This window comes from Cephus cinctus, unplaced genomic scaffold (genome assembly GCF_000341935.2).
Source record: "Cephus cinctus unplaced genomic scaffold, Ccin1 Ccin1_scaffold0695, whole genome shotgun sequence".
Taxonomy (NCBI): Eukaryota; Metazoa; Arthropoda; class Insecta; order Hymenoptera; family Cephidae; genus Cephus; species Cephus cinctus.
Genome location: NW_014333317.1, coordinates 85,172 through 112,035, shown reverse-complemented (window position 1 = coordinate 112,035; position 26,864 = coordinate 85,172). Strand labels below are relative to the sequence as shown.

The 26,864-nt window shown below is 37.1% G+C and overlaps 1 protein-coding gene across 6 annotated transcripts in view; it reads left to right on the top strand.

The window, feature by feature from the left end:
• LOC107269997 (small conductance calcium-activated potassium channel protein) overlaps window positions 1-26,864 on the top strand; it is a 144,030-nt gene that overhangs the window by 43,173 nt on the left and 73,993 nt on the right. For 4 of the 6 annotated variants that reach the window (XM_025087425.1, XM_025087424.1, XM_015744552.2 and 1 more), the window contains exons 2-4: window positions 4,094-4,572; window positions 13,138-13,408; window positions 25,631-25,840. In XM_025087425.1, coding sequence (XP_024943193.1) covers window positions 4,148-4,572; window positions 13,138-13,408; window positions 25,631-25,840 — 906 coding nt within the window. In that variant the 5' untranslated portion in view covers window positions 4,094-4,147. The remainder of the gene's footprint in view (window positions 1-4,093; window positions 4,573-13,137; window positions 13,409-25,630; window positions 25,841-26,864) is intronic. The other 2 variants (XM_025087426.1, XM_015744554.2) reach the window with 1 other exon arrangement.

Below are 26,864 nucleotides of genomic sequence, written 5' to 3'. Positions count from 1 at the left end.
GACTGTAAGCGATAGAGAATCAATTCCTCTGTAGGAATGGAATTTCAATGAGAGCGGTTCAAAGGTCAAGTTTTGCGAGAGGGCGGGAGGGGGGCGGGGTACGAATGGATAAGAAAAGGAAAGAATGGCGAAGGGGAGGAAAAGGGGAGGAACGAAGAGGCACGTACTATTGGAAATTCAAGGGGCTGGCAGGACCACTTAAAATTCCAGGACGGAAAGGTATTTCTGGAGGGAAGAGTTTGAAGGGGGTGAAACAGGAAGAAGTGGGGAAGTATATGGAAGTTACGCGAGAGGAATGACTTCCGGTGAAGGGCACTGTGTTTCCTGAGGTCTCAATTTCTTTTTGCAAAATTTTGATAAAATAATTTTTTTCATCAATTAGGTCAGTTACCTGTCTTTTACATATTCACGTGTGGAAATACGTCATTCTGACCATTACGCCACTTTGCGTTTATACGGGGAAGATTATACTGCAAAATTGTCCCTGTATATATGGGGGGGGGTCTGTGTCAGGATATATGTCCCGGAAGTGACTTCCGGCCATTTTGCTGCTGACGATTTTATAGCATGCTCTGGACGTGGAAAGATTGTTGGTTTTCAAGAGGAAGAAATTTTATGGTTGTTAAAGAAGAATGGAATGTGGGACACGCGTATGTGGAAAGTTCAGCAGTCGGGATGTATGATACTTTCTTGTAGGAGATAACGTGCGGGTCGGGCTAGACACTTAATTTTGACATTTTACAGGAGCAATTTTATTATTATCATTATACAAAATTTGAGGCTAGAAATTTTTTTCCTCATTTTGTCACTGTGCTATTTTTTTATGCAGTTTGAAAATCTACATGCAAAATTGACTCACTGGTTATTGTTCTTGTTTCAACATATTCGCTACTGTCTGTGGACGTGTGAACGTCATTGGCTATCATTAGTCATGCAAATATATCATGAAACTCGTAATAACTGTCGAGTTCGAGAGGTGCGAGACGAATTAGTTTTCCGTAATGGGTTTAGCATGTGAAGGATACGTGGTCGGGCGTCATTGTAAACAGCAACGTATTCCCAAGGGTCTGGGCGAGGCCAGGGAAGCCGCCATATGAATTCCTACGAATTATGCAATATTATGTAATTTCCCTTGGATACTTGGCACAGTATATTGAAACTGATAAGGGATCGTACAGAGACGAGTTGTTTGATTACAAGGAGAGTTAATTAAAATTTTGAAAAAAATGTTTAGCTTACAAATTTTCTGTTACGTAAATGCGAGGAAAATTTTTGTCCAATGTTCAAAAAATATATATAAGGCACGTTTATTATGTGGGTCAGATTTTTTTTTTCCCCTTTGATCGTCACTTTGACGAAATTTTAGGGTGAAAATTCATGTGACTCGCGAAATCGCTCCACTGATTAATAAGACGTCGTATTTTAGGCTCGATGATCTCCTTAAAATGCGCATAGTAAGGGCACAGTGTATTATGAATATGCATAGGGCAGTGATTTGCATTTTTCCGCCATGTTTTACAGAGGTCTGCCTTCGCTCTTACTACTTCCCTCGAATGTTTGCTTGAAGCTCCTGCATTGTTTCCGAGCGTAATAAACAATATCTGTTGAAAAAAAGAGACGAAAAAATTTTTGAAAATTTTTTTACGAATAATTACTGCACGTCTACGTAAATACTGTAAATAGAAAAACAAAATCCACGCTAACCACGAATGCACATGCACCTCAAACGGACGCATCGAAAATTGCATTTATAATTAATGCAATCAATTAAACGTTATGCAAATATTTATTACCCATAGTCCATGAGGTAAATGATATGCAAATTTATATTATAAACTCGATGCACCTTCGTATAATTGCATAATGCAAAGCCACTGCAACGGATTAACTTACCCTACCCGGAAGATCCCGTAGCTGATAAGAATAATATTGGAATGAATTTTTCATGCATTTAAGCCACAGAAAATTCCCAGATGAAAACAAATCTATATTGTACGGTGATTTTTATAATGCATTTTGACAGGTGCATCGGCGTCAGATAGATGTACAGTGCACGGGTCAAATGCGTCCCGAATGCATCCGAGGAAAATAGTGCACTTTTACGATCTCGACGAATTGAAACTGAACGGTTTTTTTTGTTTCGCGATCCTAAAGTGCTGCCGATTGCTGTTCAATGAACGCAGCGACTCGTTCGTCATTCTTCGACGCGGATATAGATGCGTCGCGTGTAAATATCCAGTTTACGTACTAGAGAAAATTGCATACAATTCACTGGCCGTAGAATGCGTTTGCTACATTTAGCACCGACGCCGGGTGCATCGTTGCACTTTTCCACGTAAAACTGTCCCGAATGCAAAGGTCATTCTTAAGATTTATATCGTAGAAAATAGTATGTGAAATGGGCAAATATTTTTTTTAAAATCACTTCACTCGGATTAAAAAAATAATTGATAGCCTACGTACAGATCCTGATAAGAATAAAATAATAATCTTAATTTCAGTCCCTATCATGATTTACTTATCAATGCTTAACCTATATTAATATTAAAACTCTCCAACTGCATTACAGTGTCTGTGCTTGCAAGGACGGACTTATAAAGTAAGAGACCCTTAAATTTCAAAATTGCGGTCGTGACAGCCGCTTCCGTCACGTATGTTAATTATAGTCCAATTACCACGAATTTCAAGCTTTTTTTTTTTAAAAAAAAAAAAAAGAAATCTCCCATACTATTATGATTATCTCAATTCACGTTATCCTTGTTGGCCTCAAAAATACACAGACGACATAAAACATCAGTATGATTTCCACGCCTGAATGAATGCCATGTTAATTAAATTGGCCATTAAAATTTTTCAAGGTCAATGTAAAATTTTCTCACGATTTCTACAACCTCGACTCTTCCCCAGGCCAAAATTTCGTCCCACCCCAACGCAACAGGCCGTGTAATCGAATTCCCCCTTAGACCATGTACATTAAATCCGTGTATTCGCTAAAGTTCGTTCTCACAGTAGTAGGAGTCCGCTATAGGTCGGCCTGAATTTTTTAGGATCGGACCAGCTAGTCGAACGTACTCGATAAAATCGATTCTCGAACGAGGAATGGGTAAAGAAAGAGAGAGGGGGGAGGGCAGCACAGAGAGGGAGAAACGCGAGGTAAGAATAAATTGCGTGGCACTCTTTGCTCATGATGTCTTTTCAATTCTCGGTCTGACCAACTCCGCCTACTACTACTGCCACTGTTATTGGCACTATACCGAGACTATCACGTTAACCACCAGTACGTCGGATAGGATACTATTTTATCGTATTAAAGTTTCATTCTACGCGATACTATTATGCGCAATAGTCCGAGTCCAGAATACAATAGGGATTGTATTGAGAATCTATCATGATCCTAAATATTGTAGGAAGTATACAGTGTATATATATATATAGTCAATCGCTGATGATTGGTAGATGCGGTTCGATGGCTTCCCTTTGTAGCAGATGTATGGGTAATAGGATCTTCCGAGGATGATTTCTTGTAAAAATGTACCAGAGTAATAATAGGCAACCCTATACTCCATGCAATAATTGGTATTTTATATCGTGGACGTTTAAGGAGTTAATTTTCTAACAGTGCAAATAGCTTCGGCTGTAATTCTATACTCGGCTCAATTACAAATAAGAATTAGTACCGGGTAGGACAAAGTGTCGCCGTATAAAGTATATATAGAAAAGTAACGAGCTTCCTTGAAGATACGGCGGTGCCATTAAAACGAAACCTATATACAAGGGGCGTGCACCAGCGAAGTCTACATTGTTATTCGAACGGTAACCAAAGTAATTACGACTACCGGAGAACTTTAATTAAACATGATACGATGAACCGAGTGGTGGGGGTTTAATTGTTTTATATAAACAATTGTATCGCAGGAGGTTGTAGTTATCGGTTTGAAATTGACGTGTTTATTTAATTGCACAATATTGAGAATATAAATTGCATTCGTCCGCGTGGGCCTATTGATTCCGTAGCTGATGGGCAGCGTGTACGGTCGAGTGAACGAGAGTTCGGGTTTGTCCGATATTAAAACGTAATGCGGTATTGTTGCAGGAAATGACGAGGACGTGACGCGGCTAACCGGAAATCGGTACAAGAAGCGAAGCCATGAGCTCGAACGGAAATGCCGGATCTCAAGATGGCGGGACTGGCACTGAGTATGGTAGCAGCGACGAGACGGCAGCCCTTATCAGCAGACCGCCCCCGCCGGTCGTCGTGGCTTCTGCCGGTGGTCAAGGGAAACCGGTTTTAACCAGGCAGGATCGGGCGACATTTCTGATCGCCTCGCCACAGCTGTCTGTGTCTGGTCTCGGTGGCTCGGAGGAAAGTAATACCATTGAGGATCCGGCCACGAGATCGGTACCGGACATCGAGCTGCACTGCCGATTGGACGCCGATCCGCAACCGTTGGTTCAACCGGTCGCCGCTTCTTATCGGGCTAGACACGCGTCTCACCAGTACAGATGTCGCTGCGATCGCAGAGACTCACTGGCGCCATCCTCTGCCTTGTATCTTGGACGAAGTGCATCCAGGTTAGTTTTTTTTGGAAATTTTATGAAAATTGAAAAAAAAATTTTTTGCTTGGGTGTTCTTATCTTTTATGCAAATAATTACTGATTTTGAATTTCGAGGTTATTTTTGTTTTACTTGGCTTGGGTGATTTTTTTTATAAAATTTCGATCACTGTCTCTTTCGTAATCAAAGTCTCTTTCAAAGTGGAAATTTTGCCGAAATTTCTTTCCGCTGACAATCTTTCTTTTATACTCTTTTTTTTATCTTTATTGGTAATTCTGGCGCAGAAATTGTCCCTTTAATTTTCATCGCCTACCGGGAACTTCTGAGCGTGCCGCCTGCCAACTCCGCGGGGTTTTTCAAACGTATTCGCCAAGTACTCGTTGAGCTTCTCGTTTTGTAATGGCTTCGTGACCAGTAGCGGTTTTACGATATTTCGGAAGTACTCCCCGTACCCTATCTACTTTACTGAAGCTGGACTGGATGCTAAAAAGAAAAACATTCGTGTGACGTTTCTTTACTCTTTACCTGCAATTCGACCTCGAGCCCTTATTTACGACCGACCTCCTCCGAGGTTACACAGAATCCGTCAATATTTCAAAGTTCTTTGAGGTGCGCCTCATCTTTCTTTTTTTGAAGCCGTCATAGATCTTCATATACCCTACTCGAGAGTACGTCAAAGCCCTAAATCCCAATTTAAAGACTACCAATAAGAGCCTCATGCAGTATGAAGAAGTCTAGATAAATCTACCGTAGTAACTATATTCTAAACCTATTATAGTGCACTAAAGCTCTCAGTTTCATAATACCACCGTAATCTCGAATCTGAATTTAATATTGTGCAAAGTTAAAACGATTAAAAAAATTATTCATATAAGACGTGCCAGTGCCGTATAGCCCAGTGTATCTACTATTTTTATTTTTTTTTTCGAAAAAGAAAAACCCTAGCAGTACTGTCCGTTAGCACTGAGTGGTAAATGGAATATTTTATTTAAGAGGTTGGTAGCCTCGTTAAGTCGGCAGGATACAGTACTGCAAGACGATCGTTAAGAATACATCCACAAGAAACGACCGAAGTGCGCCATGGCTGTATTACGACATTCAAAAGAAAGAAAAAAAAAAAAGAAAAATCGCAGCCAAGAAATACGGTTGGGTGAGTTTGAAGAAAACCATGGCAAGTCCATAGGGGCCAGTAACGTATTGCTTGAATAACAGAGTGGGGTAGTTAAGGAGCTCAAAATATACGGTGGATAATTCTCAAATTATTAATCGTCAGGGTAACCGGATATTGCGTCATTTTTATGGGCACATAAGCATCGTGCCAAATCGCTACTAGCTTGCCACGAACAAATCGTATGATTCGGGTAATCGAATATTTGGTCGTATTTCTTGGGAAATGAAAGCATCGTGGCGCCAGGTCGTAATATTACTTTAATATAATTGAGTGGACCGATAAATCGTAATTATTTATTGTTATTAACCTAAAATTGACACTTAACAATTTTCATGACTTTTTTTTTTTTTATCAACTTTGGGGTAATCTCGTAAAGTATTTGGCGTCGATGGCCAAGAAATAAAAAGTAATAATATCGAAAATGTATAATCGTGCCAATTCAATTTTTCAAGAGTGTACTCGAATTTTCATTTGACTGGTACAATACGTTGTAAAAGTTTTGTGACCATCGACCTTACCTGGAATGTCGCGAGTATTTGGATTTGACGTGGGCGAAGGACTTTGGCGCTGCTAGCGCCACTAGTGTAAGACTGTGGTACTATTCGCCTGGCGGCCTCATTGAAAGATTCATAACCTCATAAATAATCAGACACACAATCCTTACAGTTTGCATCGCTCCTTGAGCTGAGAATTTCGTTATTTTCAATTGACGAAGTACAAATGTAATATTTATCAAAGGCCTAAATAAATGAATCGTCTTTCTCGTGCAAACGTGGCTCAACATTTTCATATGGTAAATTATGTATTTCTTTTTTTTAAATTCACTATAATTTTCACTCAGCCATTTACACGTCTGTGACGTCAGACAGTGCTTAAGATTACTTATCGATTATTCGGTATACGTATAGTTACCCTCGTTGCATAGATAATCGCCATAACTGTTAAATAAATGTACTACGGCTCTCGTTTCTGGCAAACTTTCTGATAGCCAGTGAATAACCATAAGGTAAAACAATTTTGCAGTTGCCGTTTGTATCGTGGAAAATAAGCTTACAGAAATGGTAAAAAAAAAAAAAAAAGTAATTTTCCCAAAAAACAAAGAAAACATTAATTTTTTTCCATGAACATTCGATATACTAGGATATTATTTGTCCTCGCCTAAGGTAAAGTCAATATCTCAGCCAGTGATGCCAACCGTTAAAAAGTGCTTGGGTGGCATGTGACCTTAGATAAAAAAAGGGTGGCCACTCTCAAAGATCCAAAAGGTCAGACGAATCCGAATCTGTTCGGGATTGCTTCGTTCCTGTTGAGAGACCCGCGGGAGATTCAGTCAGGCAGCCAACTGTCTAACCTATCAATATCCCAGCTGGCAATTTCCCGAGCATACCTGTCACTGCTACCAACCCTGCGACGTCAACCCTATACGGTCAATAATGCATCACATGTCAGGAACTACACAATTTGGGTAGATAAACCAACCCTTAAAAAATGTCGCTGTTTTTTATGTCAAAATAAAATATTCGTTTTTATATATATATATATATATATATCTTTGTACAGATGTTGAAGGTCACCATTAAGGGTTGTTTGATTAATTTTAAAACTGCGTGGAAATTTGTAACTTTTTTTTTTTATTCCTCCACGGTTCCATATGAAAATTCAATAACGTCGTTCCACCCTTACGCCGCTATTACGGATATTACTGAAATAAATCAGAGGGTGCTTTCCTTCTTGCTTTACATTCGCTTTGATTCACGTGAAAGGGTAAACATAAAGAGGGCTCTGATGGGTAACTAAATTATTTCGACAGCGATGAAAATAAATTTTACGAAAGTATTTGATCCTTTTTCTTTCTTTCTTTCTTTCTTTCTTTCTTTCTTTCCTTCCCCCTTAGCTTATCGAGCTGTCGACCTTTGTGCGCAATAATAGCTGTATGTTGTACATTTTCAAAATTAAATTCATCGCTTTCGTTATTCGTATTTTTACCTTTCATTAAATTCCCATGGGTGTCCGTCAATAGAATTTCAAAGGTCAATAAAAGTTACTAGACTTCTAGTTCTTTTTTTTGTCCTGTCTCTATATAGTCACTCACACAGCTACGTAGAAACATCCGCTCGTTTCTCTTAATGGGGGGTTGCCGTTTACGTGGATTTTCTTTTCTGGGGTCAATCTCGATTTGGCCTTTTTATCAGGGAGATAATGCGCGCCCCTCGTAAAGACCCTGCTCCTCACTTGTGCCAACTATTAAGCAAACGAGCCACAGATTTACACCAGTCTGTTTTTTTAAACCGCTTTACCACGTAATCTTACAAATAAAATTAAAAATACTCGTCTGAATATAAATTTGGACAATTTTTTATTGTAATTTGGAAAACTTTTTTTTTAAACAAGTAATCTTGATTTCAACGTATGTGATATGCAATGAATAAATTTTTGGAAGTTTAATCAACATATTTTAAAACTATGGTAAATTAATCTAGGGAATTTTCAGCTTCAAGTTAGATTGGACGAATTTATCGGTAAACCTAATTGAGCAAGGACCCATATGATTAAACATGGCGATTGTGTTAATGTCGAACCAAAGTTTCGATGTAATATAAGGTTGATTAATTAGGTTTCAGGCGATGTTCCAACCAACCAATCCTTGTATCGTGTAACTTTCCTTATACAATTTATTTAACTACGTTTCATATGTAATTAACCCCGGAAGGATAACCTACGTAAATTTTCCGCCAAGCCTCGTTATCTTTAACGTAGGTTAGAAAAAGGTTATCCTCTTAGGATTAAACGACTTTGATAAAACTTTGATTACGCTCAATCAGTACGAAAGCCTATATGCAATTAAATTTTGAATTTTCAAATGATAAGTACTCAATGATTATATTACTAATTTTTTTCTTTCAATCGTGCATCAAAGTACATATTATTAAAAGCAGATACCTTTGAAAATTTTGTAAATTCCAACAAAAAGTTCTTATCAGACCTGTACTGACTAATTACGAATTTAGTTGCCTGGGTGTCACGTGACAACCAAATGGAATTTCATAAATGTCCAACATGCTCGTTCCCAACTTGTCAAGCTAATACGTCGCCGTCCAGTACAAAAGATACAACCTCATTAATAAATGCCAAGTCCAACAAAAAAAAAATGGGACAAACTTTTTGTACATTGAAAAATGTCTTATCACGATTTTGCCTCATTAAGAGATCCCCGCGAAATCACGATACGTTCGTGACCAAGCAAATTTGTGATTTTCATCCTCAGTAGAGAGACCATAAAAAATTGACTGTTTGCATGTAGCTTTTACTAAAATATAAATTTACTTAATAAATTTTTCTTACATTTCCTTATTAATATAAAGCTGATATAAAATGAAATTTTTTTTTTTTTTTGTCAAATTCCCGTGAATGACGTTTCTGTAATTTCGTGTCAATGGATCACCGATAAATTCGAGTGTCATTGCATTGACTGTTTTTGCCTTTCATTGACAATGAATTCATCAGTCAATCTGCTGACTGTACGACTATTAAGTAGTCACGACCTAGCGCCGTGCGAATGTCAGACAATAGAATAGAAATTTAGCGAAATAACGTAAAGCAGCTTTTATCGGAGTCACGATGAATTCGCTAAATTTTATTGCACGATCGATAACGACTTTTTGCAAATCCACATCCACCACAATCATTCGACTGATTATCAATCCATCAGTAGCAGCAGATGCGTATTGCAACTGAAAGGGCGTTTGCACGTACAAGAGGGTTAGGGCTTATATATCACTGTCAAAGTTCAGTACGCGATTAGGCAGGCAAAATTTTCGCAAATTGTCAAAATTCATTTTCAATGATTTCCTTTGAGAATTTCACAAACCATTTGAACGGCCACGAGCTTGATTTGACAAACTGAATTAAATCAATTAACTCGGCACGACTGATCGATCATTCAGTCCAATTATCTGTGAATCAAACAATGCGTTTGATTTATCCTCCATTTCCGTATTTCCCTATTATGTAATAATACAAAGCAGTCAGAATGCAATACAATGCGAATAAAAATATATGTTCAATGTATGTATAATTGTATGCGAAAATATAATTGCAAAAATTATTAATATTCCTCGCGAAAAAGATCTGTATAAAGTTTTGCAAAAAAAAAAAAATTCGCAAATGGTCCATTTTGCAATTTCATAACCCGTTACGGACATGAAACCGCAACTGCTTGTTATGTTTTGCTACCTAGGAGAAGCTGGAGGACATACCAGAGATTCCTCACATATCAAAGCTGTCCTGCTCTCTTGCGAAATATATTCGCGACTACTTGGCTACCAAATATGCGAAAATATTACTTCCGCATTGAAGCGATATTTGCGGCAAACGTAACCAGACGTTTCGTGACCTGATTTAATTCACGTATATCCGGCTCAGAAATCCAATATAATTTAAATCGCAGTTCCGTATACAAATATATCTGCAGCTTATAATATATCATAGTCAAACATTTTTCTTCATAATACGTAAATTCCTTGTGTTTCGTACCTTAAAATTACTGGTACAGTCATATGCGATAATCATAAATCAATTATTATTTTTATACTCAATTCCGTGTAAATAAATTTTATGACTTTTTTTTTATGTCGTGCTATGCTACGTCTCCTCGAATGCATTATTTTGCATAGTCTTTATGTACCGACTGCAGCTATTGCAATTCCAGGTGATTGTTACTCTAGCTAGTTTACATGGTTGGTGACCTGATTACTGGCTGGTAAGACATTCGTGATAGACGAGCCTTAGTATAGACGTACGTTATTACACCTGGTATTCGGTTAGGCTCTAATAATAGCACGGCTAAAATTGAAATGGAAATACAACCTTTTTTTTAATTGAACAGTCGAGACTAACGAGAATTTTGAAAATGTGATAACGATGTTGGCTTTATTGAAAACTGTTGGAAAATTGATAAAGATTGGACATTTTTCTTTGGAAAAATTTTCAAAAATTACTTGACTTGACCGATTGAATATTTTTGAATGATACTATATTTATAATTATTTTGAACTATGATTGTCTGCTATTATTATAACAAATTTTTTTTTGTATCAACCCAATGTACATTTATATGGATTTGTAATCCGTCACATTAAAATGCCAACATCTCACGTAAAGTATACTCGTAAAATGGGACATAAAAGTCGTGTGAAATTCGGGCGAAATTCTGTTTTATGGAATCGAATAAAAGTTAATGAAACCAAATTTTTTTAAGTAATCAGTTTACATAAAATTTTCAAATTGTTACGTCAAAAAAATCATAACGATCGACATTCAATGACAAAAATTGTTAAATAAATATTTTACAACGATGACGTCATCCGCATTCTGTTACCACGTGATAAAAGTAAATTTAAAAGAAAACTTCAAATAAACCAACTGTACAGTGATTGATTTTATTTGCGTTTCCACTTGAATGTAATTCGATATAAGAGCAAAGTTCTTTATTGACGAAGACGAGATGAAATAATCGAAATAAAATCTTGATGCAATACGATTCTAGATTTTATGTGATTCCGAACTGAATAAATATTATAAGTAAATATAATACGAGCTCCCCGTATTGTTTTACGCTAATTACCGAAAGGAGAAACGAAACTGCGTTACGTAACGGCAAACAGAGATATTCACGATAAATGTAAATAACACCATTATTATGAAATTTTTACCAAAAAACATTTGAACAAAAAAAAATATGATAAATCCAATCAATAATAGTTTTCAAAATTCACTCGTTTTCTTTCATGCAAGCAAAACCGACTCCTATTCTAGTTCGATTCGCGTTATCAAGAGGTCAGTCACCCTTCTGCACGCTAATCCGTATATAGGTCAAATGCAGCGACCTCTGTGTTAAAATCTCATGCTAAAGTTAAATTCGCTTTCGAATAATTTGAACGAGGTCAACTTTTTTTCTCATTGGATATTACATCGATTCACGGTACATATCGATTCCCCAGAAATAAATGCCGATAGGTAAATACAAGGCATCCGACTAAGGCACAAAAAAAAAAAATCGAATTCAATTAATAATTCGTATAGCGAAACGCGATCTATAATAATTTTTCAAAAATTTTTCATACTTAGCAATAATTAGAAATATATATCACAGTCAAGTAGTAAATGACAAAACTAGTCAGACACTGGATACTACTTGTACCTACATATACCATATCCAAAATTGTAAGGGTGACTCAAAAAAGTTATTTTGAATACCAACCCCACGATAGTACCACGTCATTGGGTATTTCGTAAAAGTTTTTCGATTTCCACCCTTATTTATTTGATCTCTCAATTTCTCCCTTACTTAACTCTTTTTTTTTTTATTTTAATGCCCTTTACCGAATGTCGGGTAGCACGAATAAATTTACGAGGAAATTTTTTAGGGGCTCGAATTTTTTCCATCCCCGAACATTTCACTCTTCGCGCATCTGCTCCGTGTACTGTAAAAGACAAAAGATGCCAAGAAGGGAATTTGCAATCGTAGCACAGGTACGTCTGACATATCGGTGCAAGATGAAGAATAAAAATTTTTACAGTGGCAGTTATTTTTATTTTCATAATTTTTTTTTCAATCACCTCGTTAACCCGATAATTCTTTGAATTTCGTAAACCCTTCGACAAACCTCCAAGGTGTGGCTACGTTTATATCGGTCACTTGTGTTTTATCGATTCACAAGAATTCCGCGCTTCTGAGCTTAGATTGCAGAAGCTAAAGCAAGTACACATTGTGGGGGTGGCAGGGGGGGGGCGTTTGGTTAGGGAATACTTTTATATTCGAGCATCGGAACGCAATTGATGCTATTTCTTCAAGTGGAAGGAAAGACGCGTTGCATATTGCATCTGCATTCACGATGCATTCTGAATATCCTGGATGGATGCATCCCTAGGGTTGAAATAGCTGATGCAGAAAAACGTATCTAACTACTTGTGAAACTACTTGTATCTTATTTATTATTCAACGTATACGAGGCAATGTTGAATTTGAATGAGGGGAAATTGGACCTATAATAAATTTGATCGTCATATAAATATATGTATGTCAACAGGTATACTGGAACTTACCATATCAATTTGATTTATCTGGTAAATTTTTATCGAAAAATTTATTCGCAATGTTGTCGAGTGGTAAAAATTTAAATTTCAAACTTTATTAAGTACAGTCATACGTTCGATAGGATTCTTTGAAAATTTGTTTAGACCTTAAACGTAAATGTGGATTTTTGTTGGATATGTAGAAGAAGCGAGAACTTGAAATGTAAAAATAAGTTCGTACAGTTGGCCGGAGAGGGCAATGAATTTGAAATAATCCGTTCCTCCATTACGCTGGCGGTCTTGACTTAAATTGGACTTTAATGTTTTTATCTTAAAGGGAAAGCATCAGGAGCGGCCACCACTGTTGTCCTTGTCAGGCGCCGCCACCGCCGGTCCTGGTCACGACCTCACCTAGTGCAAGAATTATCCGCCAGAGCTCGCAACCCGAAGCTTCTGCCTGTTGTTGCTCAGGATGTTGCTGTTCCTTGCACTCTGGGGCGGCTCCAAGTGCTGCCTCCTTGCGGCAACTTCGGGAACCTGGCGATGGAATTGCCGGCATCGCTGCCGACTCCTTGCGGATCAACGGCGGAATACGACAATTTCGACAGGTATGTTAACAACCTGCATGTTGATAACTAACACTGACTTTATTCCAACCGTCGAATAAGAAATTCCCTGTTATGTCATACAATTTTATTAGTTGAGCGTCTAATGATTTTCTGCTTTAATTACAAACTTGATTATTTATTACCCACTCGAATGAACTATTTTTCAGCATTTTTTTTTCATTGTCAAAACAAATCGCGTAGTTTGAATTTTTTTTGTCACAATAATTTACTTACCTTCTAACGAAGATCAGTCGGTAATTAAAACACGACGATCACAAATGATTCTAAAAATTTATCATGATTCTAATGTAAATATGGGTATTAAATGATTATCGCAGAAATAAAAAAGAAATTCATTGCTGAATAAAAAAATTTTAGTATCGATCTTAGAATAAGAATAAGTTCGAACATGAGGGTAGTAATTTTTTCACCCTCAATCTTTAACAAGCATCGTATAAGTATGAATTGTTATATTTTCGGTAAATCCGTTCCTTTTCTCTTCGGCCTCGTTTCCGGGTCGTCGAATGGTTTTAAAAGATCAAATAGAGTCGAGTAAACCGAATCACTCGTTATTACGTGGAATATCTTTTTTTATTATCGATAAGATTTCACGATATAACTTTTTGCCGGAGAAATGACAATGGCTTCCAAATTGATACATACAAAGCTTTTGGTCAGATTGCGCGAGAAGTTTACGCGAACAGCAATATTTCTCATAAAATACTATTGTCACACATGCATCACTATTCCAATCTAAATTACACACAATTATCATTTTGCTATATTTCTTCGCGCTTCGTCTATATTTTTTTTCCACAAAAAAAAATTTGTACAGCAATACACGAAAATAATATTTCCTTTTTCAAAATGCACCCACCTTATGCATATTTTTATTATGCCTTAAAAAAAGAACAAGATCTGCGCTACCAACAACAGCATACAAAAAATGGTCATTGTCCTTTCTGAAAAAATTTTCGAAATTTTAAAATCTTTATCAAAGCGAAACAAAAGGTCTTTAAAATTTCTCCAGGCACATTTTTCATTATCTCGCGCATTAAAATAATAACCAATTCTTCGTCTCGTACGATCATACTACGTAATGTAATAATATTACTCGACGTTCGACAATCAAAAAATACCACTATAGAGGTAAAATAGAAAAAATGATTTATTTTTCCATCAAAACGTCATTGATGAAGCGCCCACATGCCAAATAGATGAAACTTTAATAATACGCTATTGTATATAATGAAATGTTTCAAAAATGAAATATTTTTAAAATAATAAATTAATAATATAATAATATAAAAGGTAATAAGTGAACACTGTGCCAGTCACCCTTGGGGATTTACTGCGTGCAAAAAAGTCAAAAATATGATCCCTCATCAAGTGTCCCACAAATGGACTTAGTGCCTTATCAGTATTTTCTATAAATAAATTTTGTGCTGATATCAAACAACGTTTTTGCAGCTTGAAAAATACCAAAAATATATACCTATATATAAAGCGCAAAAAAATTGGCTGAAGACTTTTAAATCCCAATCAGCTGATCTAGTTCAAAAAGAATCCAATTTCGAGTCGTTTTCCTTTTCTGCTTCGCACACAACTATAATCAGAAACGGTGGGGTGCATCAGAGGATTTATGAAATATATAGACAAGTGCACACGTGGTCATACTTACGTATACCCATATGCATCTATTGCATCTGTATAGATGCACCCGTTGACCCACTAAGTCTAACAGATTCACCAGCACGAGCTGCTCTCATCCGGCTGAGTATTTTTCTCATAAAATTATACGTTGCCCATATTAAGGATTACACAGAAGAGTTGAACGAGAGAGTGTTCACTTTAGTTTTTAGTTTCAGTCGCTCGTAATGGCACATTGCAATGGCCTCGTGTTTTGGCAAAAGATAAATTAATCGTTTGAAAACAAAAAAAAAGTACTTTTCACTAATTATAATATTAACGGCTGATTTATGATTATAAATCATTATGATTTTCAATGTAAATAATGGATATTACGAAAATGCTATTAAATCGTGGCCTTGGATGACTTATAATTTATGTACAGTATCGTTTGAGGTACGTTATCGTGTCTTTAATCATCTGAGGTAACGAGGTTAATCTCGAAGAACAAAAGACGACGCTACCCCCCACCCGTTCGTTGTCATCCTTCATGAACGACAGGACTGAAAATTCCATCAAGAATTTTCGTAATGTCATTCATGTCCGAAATAGATTATCCCTAGGGCTAATACAGTCAGCTGTGATAGAATTACGATAACGCGATGAGCTTTTTGGAAATATTTTTCAAAATAAAAAAAATCTTCATTTATCCACAATAACAAGTAATAAAAGCAAAGTGACATTTTTGAGAATCAAATTATCAAGTAATTTGAATTTAATTATTTTTCACGCGTTTTTATTTTTCATTTTTTGTTTTTAAGTCTTTAAATCTTTTCTCTTGCCACGTTTATACCCAAGTCCTTTTCGTGACGAATTTTATTATATTTTATCCAATTATAGAAATGCTCGTCCCCACTACACAAACTACGGAGTCCCCGTGTATCCGACTTTGTTAACTTACCCGAGAAAAATTTTCAGCTGATTCTCAGTCTGCATTGCGGTATAAGCAACACATTCGTTAGCCTCGATGCAAAAGCCAATAGAAACTTCGACAGACTCGTTATTCCCTTTCGATGCTACTTGTATATATAAATATATATGTACATACAAAAGTAATACCTTAATTCGACTCTGGGTTGAATTGACGGATAATTTAAAAATTATGCAATATGCACCAGACCCAAGGACTCCTGACCCAATTTCAAATGAATGAATTGTTGTTTGACACTATAATGCTGTTTATCTGACATATTTTTATCTGCACGTTAGTCTTTTTTTTTTCTCATTCGGCGACACGCAACTCGAATGCCAACGCAATATTTCCCACTGATATTTCAGACTATCGATTAAAGTTTTGTCCAGCTTGCAGGGTTGAATATTGCAAAAAGAAAATAAAAAGAGAAAACTGATATGACAAAGACGCAATACGCCGAAGTATATCGATACAATGACAAGTCGCGTTTACTCAAAATGAAAAAAAAAATTCAATTCAAATAAGAAAAGTACCATCTAAATATTCACATGTATACAAATTGTACGAATGTTTTTTTTTTTTCAAAATTTTTTATTTTAATTTTACTTTATAATCAACTAAATCATTCAACACGTAATTTGCATCCGATAAGGAAGATATACAAAATTTACAATAATACCAACCATCTAAACGAAAACATCCACGAACCGTATCCATTCTATAAGGTTTCTGTGTTCCAAAAATAAAAATAGCCCCTTTTAATTTACGATGCCTTTTAACCGTATCTGCTTATGCATGCCGACTAACCGAAGACACAAAGAGGGTCGACGGCGCCGACTTCTTGCATGGTTAGAGCAAAGATAACGAAGGACTTTGTTAATTTAATTATCTCTCACGAGTAGTCGAGAAAGTGACGTAACTCACAATCAGTCATTTCAAGGAGGTTTTGCAATAGGCCGCCCGCGGCTTCTTCACCACTCGGGCTGCTTGCTGCTACTAGGAGTATAACATTGGTACTCTAATACGGTGTACCACTAGTAGTGGCATCGCTACTTCAGGCTTCCATTTGTTGCCGTCAGCTTTTGGCGCATTTCCAATAAGCTACAATCGCCCTAGTGGTCTCGTGTAAACTACCATATCTCCATGGGATACCCTGGCTCCAATGTCGACGTAGCTCGTTTGGGCTCTGTTGGAATTTTACTACTTCAAAGGGAACCGAGTATGGGGATAGTCACGTATAACGTTATAACGTACAGACTATAGACTGTAGAGTCCAGAGCATACAATACAGAGTACGCTGCAATATAGTCGAAATTCAAAAAAATTTTATTTTCCTCAAGTAATTTGGATATTTCTTTATCATCGTGAAAGTTCGCCCAACGAATTCAAGTTCTAAGAACGAATTTGAGAAACAAAATGATTTTGTGCCAAATAAGACGACAAGTTTCCATGTAAATTTACATTGCGAAATTCAAGCTCGAAAGTCTTTTTGCTTCTATGATTTCAGAGTCGAGTATCGTATTTATTTAGTTTCCGTATAAAATCCGTTGAACCGACTTAATGCAAAAAAAAGTTGGTCGTGAAAGAAAAAATTTGCTTCTAGAAAATTTCCAAATTTTTTTCTCATAAAAACAAAATTCCCCTTTTTTTTTTTTTTTAGTAAGTTCGTCTTATCTCCTACGCTCGATCTGGCTTTATAAATGAAATATTTAAAGCACTCTTCGTAATACGCAGGATAACCAAAGTAAAATTCTAATCTCGACCATGAAAATTCAAGCTCGTGAAGTTCTGCGTTATCGTGTTTTATTGTTATCAGCCATAACGTGACCGTCGCAACCCTTTTCTCCGGTGCAACGTACAGTACAGTGAATCATTATCATTATGCAACACGTGCCAATTAATCAAATAGGTTTTAGCCGTGCACGTGTACGTAACGGTACTGCTAGCCGTGCTTGTTAGAAATTTTGCAAATTTCATATTTGCACTGTTGCCTCGACAACCCGATTTTAAATTGTATTGTACGAAATTCCTATTCTACGAAAATTTCGAGCGAGTCAAGTTGGCTCTCGAACTTTAATTAAGATCCAATAAAAATCAAACTTCAATTTCGACGGCCAGACTCCAGGTAATTCATTCGGTGGCTTTGAAACGCGTTACAAATTGCTTCCGGGTCTCGTCCGGCGCATCGGCCTGCAGTCACCGTGCGAGAGGGTGCCTCGTGGTTTTACAACAACAACAACAACAACAAGCTGCGCTCTTTGATGCTTCTTATGGGAATCCCGCAATAGCGGTTGCGGTTACTTTGGGTTAATTAACGGACTACGCTAATCAACCTGGCAATTTACGGACGAACTGGTCCTCCGGTCAAAGTTCATCCTGGGCTGCCTGCATATTTGGTAGTTGCAGTGCAAAAAGACATTTTGCCATAGTCGCGCAATATTTTTTTTTGCAACATCTTGTCTATGGAAAGAAAAAACATAATAAGGATTAAACTGTCAATCTGTCATTAATTTTGATTATTTATGAATTTTTTTTTGTTTAATGTCTTTATTTAATACAATCCTTCAAGGCTGGAGACTTTAGGTAATTAGACAACTGACCGATGTCAGTCCCACACGTGGGGCAGCGCTTTAATTATTTCTACCATTATAATCAACTGATTCCACGTGTCCCCCTGTAAAGTTCAATTAAGCCAAAACCTGTGCCGTCGTGGCGCTTCGGTGTGGACCCTGCCTAATTTACCGTGCAAGTGTTCATAGGACGTAGGAGTGCGTGTCTGCGGTTGTACAGTAGCATTAGAAATTTTCAGTCTAGGACGTGTCGCGCTATATCAACGTGTATCGATGGTTGATAAAATATTTATTACGAGACTAAAGTTTTAACCCATTTTTGATAGTAAAGGAAAATTGGAATTTTGAGTTTTGATTTTTTTTTTTTTAAATAACCTTGAAAATTTGTACTAGTTTTCGTGATCCTTGTTTTCGTATGCTTTTTGATCGATTTTTAAATTCCTATCAACATTCTGACATCCTCACCCGTCGGCTATGCACACTGGGTGCATCTGACAGCTCATAACCTTCGTACCTATACGCACACACGTGTTACGTGAGAGATAGACCTCCGATATTCGGAAATCGCATCTGGTGGATATAGTGTATTTGCTGATAGGAGTTATACTGCATTAGTCATCGAATTCCGGACGTATCAGAAATTGCATAATATACCAAACACAGCGACGAGGAGAGAGCCCTTGATTGGTACTGGAAACAATTTGAAAAATATTTTCCCGATATTTCGTCAAAATTGCCTGGACCTGGTGCACATCAGTTTTTCGAAATTTCACGTATTTTCCCATTAAATACTATTAATCCCCGCATTGTATTCTGCGCTTTTATCCTGTAACATTAAAAAACGCTCGCTTTGATTTTGATATCAACTATTTTTTTATTATCGTGCGAGGCCATATATTAATCGACATATGTCCTTTTTTTTCCGCGATACAATAATCCTGCATAAATATTTGCACAGCCGTGATGTTGCAAACTGATATTTGCCAGGATATTCGAAATTTGATGCAATCAAATTCCGCTTTATGGATTTATTGCGAAAGGACTGACCAACGCTAAATAATGAAATTCCAATAACAGTTACATTGAGAGTTTGCACGTATTTCCATGTTGACGCATGAATTTACTAAATTTGTTAATAAACCCATGTTAAGCTCCAGGCAGTTTTTCTTTCATTTCTTTTGGTCAATATTCAAACGCAACCTTGCATTTGCAAATTAAAGTAGCATTCGACAAATTTTGTGAGCATACATTTTACGCAATAAATTTTATTAAAATATAAATTTGTTTTTACATCTTGTTGTCGCTGCTAAGCAATATTTTCATTTAACTAAAAGCACACCGAGGTAACGCCCATTTAATTAACAGAGCTGGAACAATACTAAATGCCAGTTCTCATGTCACGCATAGATCCTTTCATCGCAAAGGAAGCATCCGTTAATGCGATAAAAGAAAAGCATTAAGAGGAATTCCGAACACGAAACAAAAGTCATTCACCGTAACGCGAAAGTGATAATTTTGAAAACCCACAATTTTGGCAATATGTCACAGAACTAAAAACAACCAGTGAAATTGCCACACTGGTTGACTGTCTGGTCAGGAATAATTATTGAATGCACTTGGAATAAATTGCACTTGTATTTATGTTGAGTAGGTCATTTATAAACCCAGGGAAAAAAGGTTGTCAGTTAACCCAAGAAAAATATCAGTATAGCACCGAATGCTGTTGAAGCAAAAACTGTTGACAAGATAAGATCCAACCTCAGGCATAATTTGAGAGGGTAGACTGGTCCATTGTACAAGAACAAAATATTGCAGACAGAGTGGGGAGGCAGGTTGAGTGAAGATAAGTCAGTCAGTTATCTTCCATCGCTACATGAAGATTAGGCAGAAGGGAAATAGAGGTTCGGAGCCAGCATACGCGCGACAGGAATTTGAATTGGTAGCTCCCGAGGGAAAGATTTCCCACCAAAATCATAGAGATAATAAGGTTGAAGAGAGTTTACTTTATTTAGGTGGAATTTTACTAGATAACGACCAACCACCTACGCAGAAATTCTCAGGTCTCAGACTCGCGTCTCTACATTCAAACCCCCCGTCCGGGAAATTAGGATCCATTTCCGGAATGAGCAGTGGTTGTTTACGAAATCCCATACCGGATATATACATGATAAATATAAATATCGGAAGGAATATCTTGGAATTTTTCGAAAAAAAAGATAATAAAAAAATAAAAATCTTTGTATAGTGCCGAATGATTTTTTAATGTTAGTTCGTCAGTTTGCCGCGTGGCGGCGCTCGCGTGGAAAGTTTCTTTGCTTTGCGATAGGAAAATAGATGAAAACGTAAAGAGAGAATATATACACGATCGCCTAACGTCGACTCGTACGTTTCGTATAAAAGGAAATGGAAGCGAGAGTGTTCGTGGGAGTTTCGAAGAGTGCGAGCGAGAGGGAAAGGGCGAGAGAAAGAGGTTGCTGGGTGAAAAAAAAAGAATGTCGCTGTGGGAATCTTACTGCCGCAAGGGAATAGGAAGAAAGTCGAGTTTTCATGGCGCAGACGCCATGCCGGCTGTGATACTACAAATCGACCGCGAAGGATCGTACCTGCTGTACGAGTCGGAGAAGGACGGACGGACTACAGTGGAAAAAGTACGTTCATGTCAGACATAATGACTAGTACGGCTATACTACTGGCAATTAAGACAAAGATACTAGCGGCGGAATCGGCGAACGATATAAACGTTCTAGAACAAATTAGCATACCGCTTTGATATTCACGTCCCGTTGAACCTTGACCTTACTTGACCCACGCGTTACCCTGCTAGACACTATATTAAATACATGCTTAGGTAAAATATACATTTTAATTGGAAACGACGCAGGTTGGCAACTTAAAAATAAATTGGTTGAGAAAAAATTTTTTTCAAAAAAAAATTCATGTTACATTTCTATCTCGAACTCCATGGTATGCGATGTATAGTATTTTACAAAGGTGCGAGTGCGACGATTTTATGGAGAGGTCAAAGGTTAAAGAGCGAAGGATATATAGGGTGAACGGTGGGAGAGGAAGATAGTCGGATGACCTTGTAGAATGGTATCGGGATTGACGATTGGATCGGGATGTCGAAAGTGGTGAGGAAATAATTGGGTCAGGGCGATGGGTGGTGGGAGTGGGTGGGGCTATGGCGAGTGGTGAGAGGGGAGGGGAAGGAACGGAAACCCAACGGAAAATGATCCTCGTAAACTTTTCCGCTGGGTTGCCGGTACGGGTGGCCGTGTTCGACGTTTTTCATGAAATTTACGGTCAGGCGTAGGTAAAGGGTCCGATACTTTGGAGGGGTAGATGGGGGGAGAGATGGAAAGACAGTATAGTACGAGAATGGGGGGAAATAATAGTTGAAGATTGAAGGCCAGTTTTCATGGGATTTAGTGGGCACTGTAATGCATGGATATAAGGGTATAACTGTTATATCGTTATATTAGTACAGATACGATGTTCGATGTTCAGCTAATGTTTTTTTTTGCTGATTTTGTGAAATTCGTAGTGGAAATTGTTGCATCGATAAGAAAACGTAACGAGCAGTCGAAAGTCAGGAGGAGGAAGGGAAATGTTTATTAATAGTAAAATAGCCGTGAACGTGGAAATTATCCAATTTCGTTTTTGTCCTTTCCTTTTCTTTTTCCTCTTTATTTCACGAGCTTGGGAAAGGATGGCGAATCTACGATTACCCCGAAGACGTAAAAAAGGTGGGATAAACGAGTCCGCATTTCATAAAACTCGACTCAATCTTCTTCTGTCGCTACCGATGCTCTGTGCGTTGGGAAAAAATTATATTTTTCTTGGCAAAGGAGAAAGAAAGATAGGAGGGACGCCTCTATTTTTCGAGACGGTTTTATTTTTTTTGTTTTTTGCAATTATCTTTTTTTTTTATCTAATCAAGTAATGGAAAGCTTGAGCTTGGATTTTTTTATGGGGAAAATATATTCATTGTTCAGTATTTGTGGATTGACCTTTAAGCATATTTTTGAATTCTATATTCAGCACAAAGTTTGCCTGGAGCTGCTGGGAAATGGCAGATAAACTGTATCGAAAATGAATGACGAGGCAACCAAAGTGCATCGTCAAGAATGCATCTTGCATTTCCCTGACTAGTGCAAATTCAGCATCTTGACTGAGTCTGGGTTTGGTTGGGTTCGATTTATTTACTTTGTTACTCTGAATTGGGATACGGAGGAAAATGACTTGAATGACTCAACGACCGTGAATTCGACTCAGATGCAATGCGATGCCATTTGTGAAAGTCGATAGTCTTGTTGAAAAGTGCATTTTCTATGAAAAATTTTCAATTTTGCTTTCTATGTGCCCGTAAAAGGATTCTCTCGTATCGGATATAAAAAAAGTATGACAAGCATATACCAAGAATGCAAAAAAATATTTTCCAAAAAAATCTTCGCCCTGCGCCAAAAACAAATTTTTACAGGATTCTTGAAGCTGGATGCTTGTATCTACTCAAAGACTTTCTTGTCATAAACATAATAGAAAAAATTGATAGCAGCTCCTAAAAGTGCATCTTTCACTTATAATAAGAGCTTATCTATTATGCAATATTGAAGGATTGCATAAACCCTTTTAATAAAATTATAAAAAGAAAAGGTACGCGACTCGCATGTATTCTAGAATAATTTCTAAGAAAAGCACCTCGCTTATGTCACATACTGGTACCTTTATGTTGGATACGTATTTACGTACATGGAACATACGTTCAGGAATCCACCAAGGATATACGAGCTTTCTGTATACACGTGCATAAAAGTTCCGCCATACTTCGCCGAGTTACTGCTTCCTTGAGAAAATGGACTTTGCTAAAGTTGATGGAACGAATTAAAAAAAAAACAAATTGAAAATCCAGGAAAATAATTGTCCAATGTGAATCTGGGAGTTAATATTTTGAATTTTTCCATAAAGATTTTCCCACCCTTTTTTAAAAAAAAAATCACAAATCACCCGGAACTATGGTATATATTGACAGTCGAGAATTGCACGAGGATAAAATAGGTCTGGCAGATATAAGAAAAATAAAAAAAGATTCGAGGAAATAAAGAGAAGGACAGACAAAAAAGAAAGTAACTTTTCTGCTTTAAGAGCGACAAACCACCCTCGGTGGACGTGACGAATCGACTTGTCCAAAAAGTGATAGAAACCATAAGATATAACCCGGGACTTCTCAACATCTTAGGTACGGAACTCGGGATAAACATGCTATACTTAAAAACTCGATAAAACGTCATAGCCAGGTTTCCATAATTTATCTCTTTTCCGATGAAAAATCTAATTGGCCTCTTTCGACAGTATCAAAGCACAATAATAATATTTATTGGAAAAGCATTAGCCGCCATGGAAATGTCCTAGGGACATAACAATTTTCTGGGACAGGTCAGGTTAAGCTGTCTTGAATTTAGGTTGGTATCTCTACGGTATAGTAAAACCGGATGTGTCAGTGGCGCCACTTCCGGCGACGGGACGAAACTTCCAGCACTGGCTTTCAATGGAAGCGTCTTCATTATTAGGCTTTCGCATACATGGGTACCTGCCTGTCTGACTTAATAAGATGGGGTTTGGCCTCCGTCTTGAAATCTGGTTACACCAACATGGGCGTCCAGGGCGTCGGGACGCCTGGCACTAATTGCTTGATGGTAAGACCAGCAACGGACTACGGATACTCGTAATTAGGCTGACTCTGCCTGTATATAATTTTTAGAGGCGTCCGCCATTTTGTTTGTGATAATAAAAGATAAAATTAAAATTTGATTACTTCCCTGTGGCTGTTATTTTATTTTAATAACTTTGATGTACCTTCGTAATGCTGTTTAATGTTCCATTGATGTTTTATATACAGACTATTACTGTATCGTCCTATGAACTTTCTTAATTGCATGCAATTTCCCATCTCCCTGTCGTCGTCTTATATTTCAGATGCTGTTTTATTCACTCGAAATGGATTCTGTAATACATTTTGTCATCTAGTTGTTTCCTCTTGTACTTTGCATATCCTGGTGATGATTTATGTGTCGGGTGGATATGTGATAAGGCCGATTAATATTTTATATAAGTGGGCATGATTGTCGAACGTCTGGTATTAGGGCTAATATAAACTATAATATTATATTGTATATAAATATATGTATTTTTGGTTATTATTTTTCAGGCAATTAATGAAAATTTGATTTTTTTTTTTTTCTTCGTATTCTTTCATTCTCATCAAAGGTCTACAATCCAAAATCTTAAAGACCCTTTGTTTGTCATCCCGATTTTTGGATGCAATCAAATTACAAACGTAATTTTTTTATTTCGAAAAATCGAGGCAATTAAAAAATTTGTTATTTAAATTTTCTCCTTCAATTTACACTCTACTGACAAACTGCACGTTGCAGTCCGACAACTTTGCTAAATGACAATGACTTTTACTGTGGCGCCGAATTCGCATTGTACGACGCATTCGAACCAGTTGCAGCGAAACCTTTCATACCGAAACTAGCATCTCCGCAAAATTTCGCTCGATTTCAGTAAAATGGGGTACAGGCTTGCAAGAAAGTCATACTACGTATATGAAAAATCGTGTCACGTGAATATATTCGAAATGATTTTCGGGATTCGGGAAAAAAAAATAAATATGCTATAAAAATGTTTCATACAATTTTTCCTTATTCAAACAACCGTTACCCGGTACATGGTATACATATCAATATGAATAAACGATTCCCCAAATCAATAAAATCGACCCTCTCCCTGAAATTAAAAAAAAAAAATATTAAAAATTTGAATAAATCCCATTATTACACAATAACCTATATCACTACAGTAGTATGACAAAAAAATTTAGTAAACTAGTCCTAGTAGCAGAATACTAGTATAGAGCATAGTAGTTGATATATATATATATATATACATACTATTATTATATTACATAAATTTAGCATAATGGAGGTTGCGAACCTCCAACATGTTCGTATATGGTACAGTCGATGCAATAAAGTCCCGTAACACGCTCAGTTTCCCTGGTGGTGCAAATCGTCGCCGACCACGACGGCAACTACGCCTCCGCCACCGATGCCAAGTTCTGGTTCCGCTTCCGGTTCCGTCGTGGTTTCCAATGCGCAGGGGGTCGTGCTCTGCCCGCGTACGCTGTCTCAAGTTCGACGATCAAGACTACGACGAGCCCTGACGGAAGCCACAGCCGAGACCGTCACCTACGTCAAGACGGTGGGAATACCTAAAAACAGATTTTTAAATTCACTGTACTTTCACCACCCACCACAACCACCACCACAACCCAGCCATTGCCATCGCAAAGTCACTATCGTTATCAGTCGGCTTGTACTTTGTGACAACCTGCATTCCTGAATGAGCAAATTTTCAGCTTTTTCTTCGTTACTGATTGTTGCTTAGGAAAATACAGAAATACATGTCAAATATTGGAAATGATAATTAAATTTTTTTTTTTTCAAAAATAAGGATTGGAGTGTACACATAGGTATGAATTTAAAGAATGAGATTGATTAGAGTCAAATTTTATTAATTATTCTTATCTAATGTAAGGGTGGATTAGATTTTTCTTTTTGGGTGCAAATCACGAGGATCTAAGCTGTGATTAATAAAGGAACTTGGTAGGTGAGTTTAGACGTGTATCTATGTACGACACAGAAATTGTTACTCTTTATGACCAGGCATTACGTCATGTCGTTTACATAGCTACGTAACTTTAAATTGTTACCGTGAAAGTTTTGCCAATTTGGGTAAAGCAAACCCTTACACAGTAGGCTTATACGGTACTGGCTTAGCCTGCCTAATTTCAAGCTACGTCTCTGTCATATGTGATTTTCTATACACATATGTTCTGATACGTATTGTTCGTCGCTATTGCGTCTGTGAGATTTACATAAGTATAAATATACGTATGTATAGGTCTAGAGAAATGAGAAAAAAAATTGGTGCAACACGAGTGCAACTTTGAAGGATAAAAAGTCAAAAATGAAAATTCGACACATGAATGAGGACGCTTTCGTATATTTTTATTTTTGGAAATAATAATTATACATTGCCGTATGCATATTGTGTCATGTCTTATTGGGAAATTTTAAGAGTTTTTGAATTTTCCAGTTTTAACGACAAGGTGCGTTTAGCGTTAGGAGAAATTTTGGAATGCAGGTAAAACAGTAAACCCTATTAGCACTAAGTATTAGTATCACTACCATCACCCCCACCCAATGTAACCCCCCCCCCCCCC